This window comes from Sciurus carolinensis, chromosome 13 (genome assembly GCF_902686445.1).
Source record: "Sciurus carolinensis chromosome 13, mSciCar1.2, whole genome shotgun sequence".
NCBI classification, from domain to species: domain Eukaryota; kingdom Metazoa; phylum Chordata; class Mammalia; order Rodentia; family Sciuridae; genus Sciurus; species Sciurus carolinensis.
Window position 1 is genome coordinate 23,172,407 of NC_062225.1, and position 14,689 is coordinate 23,187,095.

The 14,689-nt window shown below is 44.9% G+C and overlaps 1 protein-coding gene across 23 annotated transcripts in view; it reads left to right on the top strand.

Annotated features, from left to right (window-relative positions):
* Window positions 1–14,689, top strand: part of Dysf (dysferlin) — a 209,931-nt gene that overhangs the window by 25,941 nt on the left and 169,301 nt on the right. For all 23 annotated transcript variants that reach the window (XM_047522099.1, XM_047522101.1, XM_047522103.1 and 20 more), the window contains 2 exons: window positions 2,973–3,028; window positions 4,129–4,220. In XM_047522099.1, coding sequence (XP_047378055.1) covers window positions 2,973–3,028; window positions 4,129–4,220 — 148 coding nt within the window. The remainder of the gene's footprint in view (window positions 1–2,972; window positions 3,029–4,128; window positions 4,221–14,689) is intronic.

Consider the following 14,689-nt stretch of genomic DNA (forward strand, 5'->3'; position numbering starts at 1 on the left):
GTCAAAAAGGCCAAAACTCTCCCCACAGAAGCAGTGAGAGTTGTTCACATTTGCAATCAAACATCATTAATGTTAACCCCTGAGGACAAGTGTTTGTAATATTTGTGAGATGAAGTAGGGAGCAGGCACAGAGCACTTCTGCTACACACTAAGAAATGGCAATTGTCAGGGGAAAACACTTCAGCGACGTCTTGAGTTACAAGCTAAACTAGCCAGTGGTTGGTTGTGCTAGTTTTCTTCTTTAATGTTTCTATACCTTCCAAGTTTTTTTGTGTTTTGTACTGGGAATTGAAATAGGTGTGCTTAACCACTGAGCCACGTCCCCAGCCCATTTTATCTTTTATTTCGAGATAGGGTCTTATTAAGTTGTTTAGGGCCTTGCTAAGTTGTTGAGGCTGGCTTTGAACTCACAATCCTCCTGCCTCAGCCTCCTGAGCTGCTGGGATTATAGGAATGCGCCACTGCACCTGGCTTTTTTTTTTCTTCATAGAATTCTACTTTTTCTGGAAAGAATGATTGACAAACTATGGTTATTCAGACTTGGACAGAATAGCTAAAATTGATCTCTTCTGCATATTGCAAAGTTTGAACTTTCAAGCAAAAAGTGGAATTTTAGAAAGCTTATATTTTTCAGCTTCCCAGTATGTACACTTTTCTGATGAGATTCATGGTGATGTTAATGAACATGATTTTTTTTTTGGTATCATATAAGGAAATGTGTCAGCATTTGGAAGGTCTACACAACTCAACGAACAAAATTTTTCCAAATGACAGATGCAGATGTTACAGAATTATGAATGGGTAAAAGATTTATTCAAAGTGCAAAATAGAATAATTAATTTGAATGTAACAGAGAACAAAATGTTCAATGATCTAGGTTCATATTTCACATTGCAAGTTACCTCGAATAAGCTTAAGATAATCTACTCATCAAGTTCAGATGTAATTTCAAAGAATATTAAGTTACCTGAAAGTTCATTAAAGTATGCCTCCTCTTTCGACTACATGTCTGGCTAGATTTTCTTCGTAGATAGTGACCAACATGTCAACAAATTAGATGGAGATGTAGAAATAATAATCCAGCCACAGTATTAAGGAGATTTGCCTACATGTAAAAACAGTGTTACTTTTCTTTTTCCTTTGTTTTAGAAGTTATAATTATTTTTCAAAGAAATATGTCACTTATATTAACATGTATTGGGCTTCTTATTATTTTAAATTAATTGCTAAATAAATATTTTAAATACCTCAGTTTTAATTTCTGTTGTGGTAAAATTGGATAGAATTAATCTCCTAGATAAAAACTCTTTGGAGTTTGCAATAATTTTGAAGAGTGACATCCTGGGACCAAAGCTTGAGAACTGCTGCCCTAAGAAATCGCAGGCCCTGGTCTGTTGCTGCGCGGAGTAGGAGCATTCCTACCTCTGGGTAATCCACAAAAGAAGGAGTTTGGACTGAGTTTCTGGCCACCCTCCTTAAGGGGCCACTTAGACTGATAGGATCAGATGGGGAGGGTCCCATAAGTTCACAGAGATGCCATGGAATGCATCTTACTGTACTCCCACAATGGAATCATACAATAAATAGAGGAGGTGTGTTTTTTAATCTCTCTCTCTTTTTATTTGTTCTAATTAGTTATATATGACAGTAGAATGCGTTTTGACGCATCATACATAAATGGAGTGTAACCTTTCATTCTTCTGGTTGTACATGATGTAGAGTTACATACGCTGTGCATGTAGTCATATGTGTACATGGTGTAATAAGGTCTGATTCATTCTTCTATCCTTCCTGCCCCAATACCCCCTCCCCTCCCTTCACTTCCCTCTGCCTAATCCCAAGTACCTCTATTCTTCCTTTGGTAGCCTGCCCCCACCTTATTGTGAATTAGCATCCACATATCAGAGAAGACATTTAGCCTTTGGTTTTGGGAGATTGGCTTATTTTGCTCAGCATGATATTCTCCAGCTCCATCCACTTACCAGCAAATGTCATAATTTCATTCTTCTTAAGGGCTGAGTAATATTCCATTGTGTGCATGTACCACATGTTCTTTATCCATTCATCTGTTGAAGGGCACCTAGGTTGGTTCCATAATTTAACTATTGTGAGTTGAGCCGCTATAAACATTGATGTGGTATGCTGATTTTAAGTCCTTTGGTTATAAATCTAGGAGTGGGATAGCTGGGTCAAATGGTGGGTCCATTCCAAGTTTTCTGAGGAATCTCCATACTGCTTTCCAGAGTAGTTGCACCAATTTGCATTCCAACCAGCAATGTATAAGAGTACCTTTTTCCCCACATCCTCGTCAACATTTATGGTTGCTTGTATTCTTGATAATTGCCATTCTGACTGGAGTGAGATACAATCTTAGAGCAGTTTTGATTTGCATTTCTCTAATTGCTAGAGATGTTGAACACTTGTTCATATATTTATTGATCAATTGTATATCTTCTGTGAAGTATCTGTTCAGTTCTTTAGCCCATTTATTGATTGGGTTATTTGGTTTTTTGGTGTTAAATTTTTTGAGTTCTTTATATATTCTGGAGATTAGAGATCTATCTGAGGTGCAGGTGGTAAAGATTTTTGGAGGTTGGTATTTTTTTAAAGAAAAATGAAATATTTTCTAGGAAGATTGTTGATTTTTAGAACCAGAAAACTTGCATAAAAACACTTTAAAAAGTCAGAAATGAGAATAACAAACTCATTAAGAAGAGTCAATCTGGGCGTTTTCATTTAAGAGCATCCGTCTGTCCTGGTGGCTGTTTGGCAGTCCCAAAGCTGAGGAGAATGTGTGCGATTGCACATTTCTGGGCATTTCTTGGTGGGGTTCTCAGGGAATCTATTGGTTTTGTAAGGTTTCCTTTGGCAGCTGAGCCAACGTGTTGGATGGATCCAGCAGCTGCACCTACTGGGGTGGAATGAGCAGGGTGGGACGTGTCTCTCCATTTTCCCTTTTGTGTCTCCCTCAGGGGTGAAGAAGAGAACCAAAGTCATCAAGAACAGCGTGAACCCCGTGTGGAATGAGGTATGAGTCTCTCTCTCTCTCTCTCTCTCTCTCTCCTGTCTCTGTCTCTGCAGGACAAGTTAGGGGCTTTCACAGTGGGGTCCTCAGGGGCTGGTTGTCCAGAGTGCTAAGTGAAGCCTCCTGGCTCCAGGAAGGGTTGGCAGATGGAGACGTCACCCTGGGGTGTGGGTATGGCTGAGAGAGCGCTGAGATGTTTTGTCTCAGGTCCCCTCTCTTCTGGCCAGACAGATGGAAGGCGTTGCGGTGCTCCCTTGCCTGCCTCACCTCGCTCACACAGGCCGTTGTCCCTGCTCAAAGCTTGCTCCCTTCCTCAGCCCTTTCTGATTAATCAGGTCCCCCAGGGGCTCCCACTGGCCTCTGGCCCTTCACCTGACTCTGCCTATATGGCGTCTGTGTGTTCCTTCGGAAGCCCTGGCTCCTTGTGGGGTGGGGTCTGGTCTGGATGCACGGGGAGCCTTTGCTCTGAGGGGTGTGGAGGAGCTGTTGGCAGAGCTTACCTGACATGGCACTCACTCACTGCCTTTCCAGGGCGTGGCTTTTGAATGAGCACAATCTTGGTCTCTGGGGACCCTGCAGGGTCATGTGGCATCTTTCCAACTATGCTTCTGACCTGGTTTGCTGGGACGAGTTGGAACTGAGTTGGGAGAGTGAACCATGAGAGTGTGGCCTACTCTTCCGTTACTTTCAGTTCTCACCATCACTTCTGAGATTCTGGAACTCTGATATTCATTCATTCGTTGGCGCATCCACCCATCCACCCATCTATTTATTTACCCATCCATTCATCCACCCATCCATCCACCCATTCATCCATCATCCATCCACCCATCCATCCGTCCATCCATCCATCCATCCATCCATCCATCCACCCATTCATCCATACATCCATACATCCACCTACCCATTCATCCATCCATCCATCCATCCATCCATCCATCCATCCATCCATCCACCCATCTATCTGTCTATTCATCCCCCGATTCACCTACTTGAATCATTCATGGGTGCCTGCTCAGTACCCTTGGGTGCATGAGCATAAACCAGACAGTCTTTTCTCCTGGGGGCCACAAATTAAGATACCTTTTCTTCTTTTCTTCCAGGGCTTTGAGTGGGACCTCAAGGGTGTCCCCCTGGACCAGAGCTCCGAGCTTCATGTGGTGGTCAAAGACCATGAGACCATGGGGAGGAACAGGTGAGGTGGGCCAGAGGGGGCTCCAATGACTTGAAGGCATAGGTAGGTCAAGGTGACTGTAAACTCCAGAATCTGGGCAGAGAGCTGGTGTTTGAATTCAGCATTGATTCCCTGGGACTGCCTCTCCCGGGTCAGGAGGAACAGTCCTCAGTAGATGCTGGGGAGAAACTCAGCTGTGTAGGAACTTGGCCATGGGTACAGTTGAGAACTGCCCAGGTTGCAGGGGTGGGAAAATGAGCTAGAATCAGGTGTCCTCAAGTTTTGGCGGATAGTGTGTGCATGTGCCTTAGGGAGCAGGAAGGAGAAGGCTCCCTGTCTCTTGCTCCAGCCCAGAAGTTCCTGAGTGGGCCTTCCCTCCCCTCCATCTTCTCCTCTCCTCCGGGTCCCCTTCCTTCCCAGGCTGGGCTGGTGAGGGCAGGCAGGCCGGCAGAGGGAGGCTGAAGCTAGTGGAGGGCTCTGGAATGCTCTGTGGAAGACGCAGGACTTAAGATTTGTGGTTTAGAAGACAGAACAGTAATAATGGGTAATAAGACTGGCGTTTTTCCATGGCGGGGTTTCTGCTGAGTTATTTCATGTACGTGGTGGGGGAAGAGCTACTGGGCAGGGGACCTGCAGGAGGAAAGTCATGGTGGCAAGAGCCGGCTCCTGCTAGACAGGCAGTGGGTATCTCCTCTACCATTGAGCTCCCGAGTCTCCTGGTATTTGCTCGTGGGGGGAGTGGGCAAGATCAACCAGCTGGTTGATTGTGGTGCTTTGGACTGGGAGCCAGGGAGACGGCAGAGTGAGTGACAAGCCTTGATCGTCAGGGCAGGGGTTCGGTGGTCCCTGACGGTCACGACAGGGCGCCACTGTTAGTGCCAGCATAACGCCTGGCATTGTTTGTTGATGTCTGGGACCAAGGATCAGGCCTGGGCTTGCTGTTCTGTGACCCATTCACAGGGAGCCTTTGTCTGGGAACTGGGTCAGCTGGTCAGCTGGTGTCCGAGGCCTGGAGGCCTGACTGTTTTTCTGGAGTATGGGAGAGGAGGACGAGGGAGGATCACAGGCCACCAAACATCTGGAAAGTCTGAAATCTTAAAAATTTGGAAGAAAAATCCAGGTGCAGGGTATGCTTTGTAGCGAAGGTGAAGCCGCTTTTACTGGGCCCTCTAAGGTGGGACTGTGAGGTATGGGGCCCAGGCCTGCAACCTGGCCATGCCCTACCTGTGGCATCCGGGGCTTATCTATTCCAGCCCCACGGCACAGAGGGCAGGTGGGAATCAGCTCAGGTCAGCTACCTTGCCACAGATGCTTTGTGGAAGACGAAGTGGCCTCCAACAAACCTAAAGGGCAGACCTGCGGTTCAGGGAGGGGGAAAAATCTAGACATTGGGCAGTCCTCAAAGGCTTCCTGGAGGAGGGCTGCCCACGTTGACTTGGAGTTGGGGCAGGCTTTGGAGGGGTGAGAAGGGGAGGGTATTCCAGTGTGGAGTGTGGAGGGCAGCCTGGCTCAGGCCTTACGGGAGCCGGGATGTTCCTGTCTCATGACGGTGCATGGCATGCTCATAATCCCCATGCCCCTGTGCCTCTGAGGGGCTTCTGGAAGAGTTTCTGGGCCCTTCTGGAGAGTTCATTTCCCCCAGTGATGCTGGAGTTGAGGGTTTAGGGAGGGGAAAGTGGACAGTCTGGTTACAACAGGGCATGCAGAGGAAATGCACATTTTATTCTCTGATCACAGTCAAGCATTTTTATCGGTTCCTGGGGGCGTTTTCTTAGACTGCAAAAGCAACATGAGAGAAGGGGCTATGAACATATTTTTGATCAATTCAAGGACCAGGCTGATCACTCAGAGTGAATGCAAGCCAGGGTCATACATGAGCTGTCCTAGTCCTGTGGGTCATGCATTGAACCTGTGTGGCCTTCCTACTGGCCCTCATGGGTGACCTCTAGATCCTGGGGGCAGCTGGCTCCCTGAGAACAAGTTCCCCATGACCAAGTAAGTCACTGCAGGTCAGACTTCTTGAAATCAGTTCCTCAAACCTCAATTGCACAACAGCTAATTCATGAAACTTAACAATTTACTTATAACTATTTTCTTACAATTATAGTTACTTATAACTATTGGGTTTAATTTTTTATGCCCAAGCACTTATCTTAATTTTGTATTTCTAGTAATTCAAATTTAAAATGCTATTAAACTGAATTAAAACTTAGTTATAGGCATACATATCTGAAGGACATTAGAAGCTGTGAAACAACGTGGTCCTGCGAGGATGTGACAGGCGCCAATGGGTGTGCAGCCTCACAGCAGTTTGATTGACTGTCCGGTGCCTGGGTGTGTCCCCGTCTGGAGCGGCGGGCGAGCAGGGTCCCGTGATTAGACTGTGAAGTACTTTCTCACTTTCAAAGAATCAGAGCCTAGGAACATTAAAAATTCTAAGGCTGTTTAAGTGGGAAATATTATAGGAAGTGGCTAGAGCAGCCATGTGACATTTACAATTTTGAAAGAAAAAGGAGAAAGTCTTGAACATTTGACACTGAAAGCCACTCACTGCCCTCAAGCCATCACTGTCCACCAGGAGGTGATGGTGACTGTCGTCCTCGGGTTGTCCTCAGACCACTTGTGGGTTTCAGCAAGGGCCCACGGGGTTCCTGTGGCCCCCTTGTTTCTGGGATTCCTGGGCGTGTCCTCCCTGGGCCTCCTTCCCTCAGGGGGCTCACAGACCACAGCCGTTCTTACTACTCTGTCTCCGCTTCATCTCTGCTCCCACTTCCAAAGCTCCATCCTTGACTTTCCTCCCTCTGTGCCTAGAGTCCCTCTCAGGGCCTCCCTCATTCTTTGTAGCCACTTTCCATACCTTGTCCACAAGTCTTTTGCTCGCTTCTTTTCTTTTCAAACCCCCTCCTCCTTTCATTCATTCTCTCCTTCTCTTCCCCCTCTTCCATCCCACTCCTCTTTCCCTTGGGCTTCTGGGTCATTTGGGACTTCTGCCTTTTCCTCACTGGTCATTGGAAGTTTTGGGGTGGCCACCTTAGGCCAGATCTGCTGGCTGGAGTGGGATTATGGGTAGCGCTCCATTCATTCCTGCCTCAGGAGTGGAAACTCAGTCTGGGAACTGTGAATGGGCTGCTCAACCATCCCCCTATCCACCAGAGGAGCAGTCCCAAGCCTGAGGGACCCTGAGCCAGTTTCAGGGTCAGATTAACTTTGTGTGGACATAATCATGTTTCAAATACCCATAAAAGGAAGCTCTGCTCCTAAGGATGGAAGACACTGAGGCAAACCCAGCTGGAGGATCTGGAATCTGGTCTTGGATTGCATTGGACCACTTCCTGTTTATTCTGGGCGTCTCAGAGAGAAGCTGGAGGAGAGACGATCCTGGTCTCTGGTGCAGTGTTTTGGCCTGTGTGATGTTCAGCCCAGAGGTGGCTAGTTCAGAGCAGGGCTGCCCAACTCCCCGGGGGTTAGGCCTTTCTGCTGTGCAGCTAGGCTGAGAGCTACCGATCCAGTTCTGCCCAGTAGAACTTTCTGAGATGATGGAAATGTTCCATCTGAGTGGACCAGGGAAACAGAGGAACTGATCTTCAATTTTATTTCATCTTAGTGACTTAAATAACTCCATGTCGTTAGTGGCTACCGTATTAGACAGGGCAGCTCTAGATTTTTAGAATAGTATTCTAACCCTGGCTGCCTCTTAGAATTACCTGAGTATTTAAAACATACCAAGGTCTGAGCCCCCCACTAAATGGATCAAAGAAGAAACTTCAGTGGGCTGCAGGCATCAGTGCTTTTGGACACCGCCCAGGGGAGCCCAGGGTGAACCCCGGGTGGAGAACCCCTGGTGTTAAAGCCAACAGCCACTTGGCAAAGGAATTGCTTTCAATTTTTTTATGGATTAGCTGAGGAATAAATATAAACAGTCATTCTTGTAATTGCTTGAATATGTTATCACCATAAAATGGTTAAAATAAACAAAACAATAAGTACTAAGTCAAATAAACATTAAAGAAAACAATAAAATAATGCATAATTATTTATGTAATAAAATAATTTAAAAAATTGTTTTGGTACAGGGGATTGAACCCAGGGGTCCTTATCCACTGGGCCATATCCTTTTTAAATATTTTGTTTAAAGATAGGGTCTTGCTGAGTTGCTAGGCAACTCAGCCTTGCTAAGTTTCTGAGGCTGGTTTTGAACTTGTGATCTTCCTGCCTCAGCCTCCTGAGTCACTGGGACCAGAGGTGTGCTCTACTGCACCCAGCACATGTATTAAAAAGAAGCTGAAACTGAGCATGGAAAAATTGTTAGAGAAACAAAAAATATATAGGAGAATCTTGCTGGTAACTGTAAACCTTGACACATAAATTGGACTTATTTAAAAACAACTCTGGGCTGGGGCTGTAGCTCAGTGGCAGAGTACCTGCCTAGTACATGTGAGGTTCTGGGCTCCATCCTCAGCACCACGTAAAAATAAATGAGTAAATAAAATAAAGGTATTGTGTCCATCTAAAACTAAAAATATGAAAAGACAATAACAAAAAACAGTTCCATGAAAGGTTACTCAAAATGTCAGGGAGTGATATTTGATAAAACTTCATGTGGACTTAAAAAATAAAGGAAAATAATATTCTAAGAACCAAATCTGTGTTGAGAAATTAAGGTAAAAAGTAATTGTTCCTAATGAAAATAATATTTGTAAAATGAAAATACAGTTGGTAACAAAGAAAAAGGAGAGAGTTTAATTGTGCTGTATAGAAAATGTAATAGCATATTAAACTAGCTTATTTTATTTTTTTCTGGAAAATTCCCCTTTCCAGTAGAAATTGATTAATAGAGGTTTTTTTGTTTGTTTTTGTGCTGGGGATTAAACACATGGCTCACATATCAAAGGCAAGCCCTTACCACGTATCTACATCCCCAGTCCTTTTTATTTTGCTAAGTTGCCCAGGCTGGTCTTGAACTTGAAATCATCCTGCCTCAGGCTCCCAAATAGCTGAAATTACAGGTGTGCCCCACTGAGCTGGGCAATTGAGTGTAGTTTTAATTTAAGTGTTTGGTAAGTAAAACATGGAAGAAAAAAATCTCTATGTGGTCTAAACCTCCTCCTGGCAAAACATGAGGGTGAAAGTGATGTTCACCTTGACCTCAGTAACTCACCAGCCCTAAGCCTGATCAGGACAGGGGGACCAGATTCAAGAGAGAAACATACAGGACACCCTGTTAGATGAGCATGTCCCAAATACTGCACAGAACATACTGATATTAAAACATAACTCAGGGCTGGGGTTGTGGCTCAGTGGTAGAGCGCTTGCCTAGCATGTGTGAGGCGGTGGGTTCGATTCTTGGCACCGCATACAAATAAATAAATAAAAGTTCATCAACAACTAATAAAAATATTAAAAAAAAATTCAATATTTCTCTGAATACAAACCTAACTTATGCCTGTTATTTTACTTAGTAACTGTACCCGTCCGGTGCCTGCACCCACCCGACTTGCTTTAATTGAGCAGCACAGAAGGAGACCTAGACTTACCCCAAGAACCAGGGACATGTGATTGCATTTAAAGAACCTTTACGTGTTCACAGTATCATTTTCTTTGGGATAGTGTGATCGCTCACTACCTTTCAATGACCCGATAACTTTTATAACCTGGACATGGGTGCGGGGACAGTGGCTCTCACCCCGACACAGACAGTTGCCTCCTGTGGTCTGAGTGCAGTCTGACTTAGGGTCTAGGAGGCAAGTCAGGAACCTCCCTGAGTACAGATGCTCCTCCCCCTTCTTCCTCCTTCAGCTGCTCCCCTCTCCATGCTTACTGGGCTGGGTGACCTGGTCCCATGGAAGGAGTGTGGACTTTGAGAAGAGCTGGGGTCTAGTTCCAGCAGCCATATGGTTTTGGGCAGGTCACCTAAGCTTCCTGAGCCTGCTTCTTCCATTATTACGGAGTATAAGTCAAGCGCAGGAGTGCTTCTTAGGGACCTGCGGCAAAGGGGTGCTCTCCGCATGCTAGCTCTGTTTGCCAAGTCTCTTGGCTCATCTCCTGTGCTGCCCTCCTGTGGCACAGCTGCTTCAAGTGATAGCTGTTTATGTTAGGAAGACCTGAGACTCAGGAGATATCCCCTTGTAGCCTACTGTGGTGCCTAGACCCAGCCTTCTTCGATGGAAGGCCACTTTCAGCCAGCTATGGTTCAAAAAGGGACTAATCATGCTAATTCATGGGTGGCAGCTTGGGGCTTATTGTTCTGCTCCTCCTTAGGAACTTGGAGGGTGCTGCTTTACAGTCCAGGCTCTGCTTAGACAGAAAGGGTACATGCTCATGGTGAGCATCCAGGTACCACAGTAGCCTATGAGGAACTGTTTCCGGAATGGTGGGTCTTCCTGATGTAGATGACCATCTCCTGGAGTAGGACTTGGTGCTCCCAGGATGACGGTGAGAGTGACGTGGTGCCTTCTGTGACACAGAGTTTAATCTGTTGGGATTTTCCTTTTTGTTTGTTTGTTTGTATTTTGGTACTAGGAGTTGAACCCAGGGATATTCAACCACTGAGCCATATCTCAAGTCCTTAAAAAAATTTTTATTAAAAACATTTTTTTGAGACAGGGTCTCTCTAAGTTGGTTAGGGCCTCATTAAGTTGCTGAGGCTGCCTTTGAACTTGTGATCCTCCTGCCTCAGCCTCCCCAGCTGCTGGTATTATGTGCCACCACATGTAGCTAATGTGGGGATTTCTGGGAAGGAGTTGAACATGGGTCTTAGTCCTGTAGGGTAGGAATATGCAGGAGATGGCTGAGGTGCCTAGGAGATAGGCCTGGCCAATTGGTGCCTGTCACTCACACCTGGAGTGCTGATGTGACTGAGGGGTTCTGTCCTGGGAGGAGCAGGTGGTTTAGATTCCCCAGGCTGTCCAGGGCTTGGGTGGTGGCATAAGAATGAGGGTCAGGGGCTCTGCTCAGGAGTGTGTCCCATCTTGGCTTTGTCTGTGACCTGGACTCCTCAGAATGTCTGTTTCCTCATCAGGACAATGGAAACAACAGTACCTATGTTGCAAGGTTGTTGTGAAATTTCAGTGAGATAATGTGCATGTGCCAGATGCCTACTCAGGGCTGGGGACATTGAAGGCCTTCGGGTTATGGGGGCTGCTGGTAGTAGCTGAATCCATGTGGTTGCACATACATAAACCACACAAGTGCATGAACATTTATTTGCATACCCCATGTGGACATGTGACTGTACCTGAGTGTGCACTATGTTGCACACATAGGTGTGCATATATTTTTTTTGCTTTAAAAAAACTTGAAAAATCTCTCCAAAGTAAAAGCATTATAAGCAAGCTCCATTCTTGAAAGGTTATAGTGGAAGATGTGTGAATTCTCCCTCCTTCCACCCATCCATTTCTTCCCTGCCCTCCAGAGCTGTGGGCTCTTAACAACTTGCTGCAGATCTTTCTCGACTTTCCTTGAGCATATGCAAGCATCTCTTTACACAATGCATGTACATTTACATCTCCAAAGTAGGATTGTGCTGTACTTATTGGTCTGCCCTTTGCTTTTTCTCATTTCATCATTGACCCTTTCCCGGGTCAGTATGTTACTTGACCATCTGTCAACCTCATTTTTAAATGGTTATATGACATTCCAGTTTGGGTGCACCATACTTAATCGCCTGCACCCTAAGTGACTGGCATTTGGTTTCCCTCCAATTTTTTGCTCTCCAATGATTATCCAAGGAACAATTTTATCTGAATGTTTTTATGTTCTTCTTCTATTTCTTTCTCTCAAATAGGTCCTTAGACGTGAGATTCCTGGGTCAAATGGTATAAGCATATCAATTTTTTGTAGATTCTGTCATATTAGTTTTCGAAAATGTCACCAACAGTGGAAAAAATACCTGCCAATCTTTTTAGTTTTGTTAGTGTGATGGCAAACTCCCCCAAGAAGGTATCTTGTAGTCTCCTTGGCTTGTAAAGTGGAGTGTCTTTTCATATCTTATGGTCCATTTGCATTTTTTCAGTGCACCGCATACCCTTCTGGTTTGAGTTGATTTTTTTTTTTTTCTTATTAATGCACAGTAGTGGATACATTCCAGGTGTTATTAGGGATGTTAACCTTTGCTCTGTTTTATGTATGGAGGATATTTTTTCCTGTGCTCCTCAATTGCTTTGTGATAGTGCATCCTCATGAGATTGGATACCCACCAGATATGTGTGTGTGTGTGTGTGTGTGTGTGTGTGTGTGTGTGTGCATTTAAAAAAGCAGAGCTGCCGTTTGCTATTGCTAAGTTGGCAAGAGCAGGCATGAGTTCAGTCTCTGGTTTCAGCAAGCCGATTTGCTGGCTCCCCTTTCTGAAATGCTTGGGTGGCTGATTGGAGCAGGAATATTCAGTTTACTATCCCATTGTTCTCAGGAGTTTAAAAATGTTAGCCATATCCTTATTTTCAAGGATTTTTATAATTTTATTTGAGCTGGATTCTATCCAAGACATCCCTGAATTTCAGAATAATTTTTCTTTTGTCTTTCTCTGGATTAAAGTAGAAAACTATTTAGAGCTACCCTAGGGTAGCCCCTGGAGAATTGGATACTGGAAGGAAGACTGGCAGAGGCCAGGCAGACTCAGGGGCTGTGGAATGTCCTGCTGTCCCTCATTTCCTGCCCCTTCCTGTCAGACACACACAGTTGAGGGGCTCGACTCACATGTATTTCCTCCTGGATGTACTGCAGCCTCGCTGGAGAGGGAGACCCTTCCTGGGACAGGGGCTGTCTTGACTTTCCTGTCTAGTCTGAGTAACGGGGGGAAGATGCAGCTGAGTCAGTGAGGAGCTGAGTTGTAATACATAGAGTTTAAATCGTCATGTCCTTTTCTTAATTTGAAAGATAGAAAAAGTGAAATGGATACATGGTGACTTTTTTGCTGCATTAAATTTTTTTTCGAACTTCTAAAAAAGTTGCAAAAATAATATAGAGAATATCCAGGTATCTTTACTCAGATACACTTATTGTTAACATTTTATTTTGACCAGAGATTGAACCAAGGTGTACTTATCCACTGAGCCACATCCCCAACATCCCCCTTTTTTAAAAAAAATATTTTATTTTGAGACTGAGTCCCACTAGGTTGCTTACAGCCTCTTTATGTTGCTGAGGCTGGCTTTGAACTTGTGATCCTCCTGCCTCAGCCTCCTGAGCCACTGGGATTCCAGGCATGTGCCACTGTGTGTGGCTTTGTTAACATTTTAGTCCATTTGTTTGATTATAGTTTCTCCTCTCTCCTTCTCCCCTTTTTTTCCCCTCTCTTCTATTTGAAGATAGGTTATATTCATCATGACCTTTTATACCTAAATACTTTCACATATATTTCTTAAGAATAGAGTTTTATTTTTAACCCAATCATAGTGTAGTTATTAACTTCAGTGAATTTAACATCTATAAACTTGATTTGTCTAATCTACTATTTGTATTCCAATCCTGTCAATTGTCCAAATATTGTTTATATGGTAATCTCCCTCCAGCCCCCTTGCCACAGCAGGATCCGGTGTAGGGTCCCGTATTGAATGCAGCCACATTACATAGCCTTCTTTTTTTTTTTTTGCGATGCTGGGGATTGAACCCAGGGCCATGTGCTTGCAAGGCAAGCACTCAGTCAGCTGAGCTACATCCCCAGCCCCCATAGCCTTCTTTAATCTGGAACATTTCCATTGTCTTTGTCTCTTAGGACATTTTGCAATTCTGAATAACATATTCCCCTTACTCTTTTTAAAAATAGAATGTTCCTCATTTGGGACTTGTCTGATCATGGACGAGATTAGGTTAGAACTTCCTGGCCAGAATGCTGCCCGAGGGAGATGCCCATCTCTTCATGGACGCACCTGACGCTCCTCACTGGGGATGTTCATTTCCACTACCTGGTCAAGGTGCCGTCTGATTTTTCCGTTGTCTATTTACTGCTCTTTCTTCCCCTTGAAGTCACAGAGATATTTTGAGATGATGCAAATGTCCTGCTTTTCATCAAGCTACCTCCCTGGATTCAGTACCAGGCATGAGTCTTGCCTGATCTAGTTTCTACCATGATGGTCATGAGCTGCCTTCTGGACTCCAGCCCTCCTTCCACATGTGCCAGCCTGGACTGAGTGAGTCCCTCTTGCCAAGGTTCATAGTGGGGCCATTGCACATTCATCCCTATCCTGTGGCCCTACTGTGTTCTGGCCACCTATACTTTCCCATGAACTCACCCCTGGCTCACGGTCGATTTTCCAGGTCGAAAGACCCCTGAGCCATCTCTTCCATTCATGAAGAACAGTGCTGGAGGGAGGAAGAAGCCCATTCCAGGACTGGATTATTCTGTTAGAAAGTCTTTTCTTCTGCTGAGCCACGGTCTTTCTCCCTGAAATGTTGAGGCTTTTATTTTTATTCTACTCTCAGGAATGACTAAAAAGAACTCTAATCTCTTCAAACAGGACAGCTGATGATCTAGAGTGGCCCTCAACATCATTTGG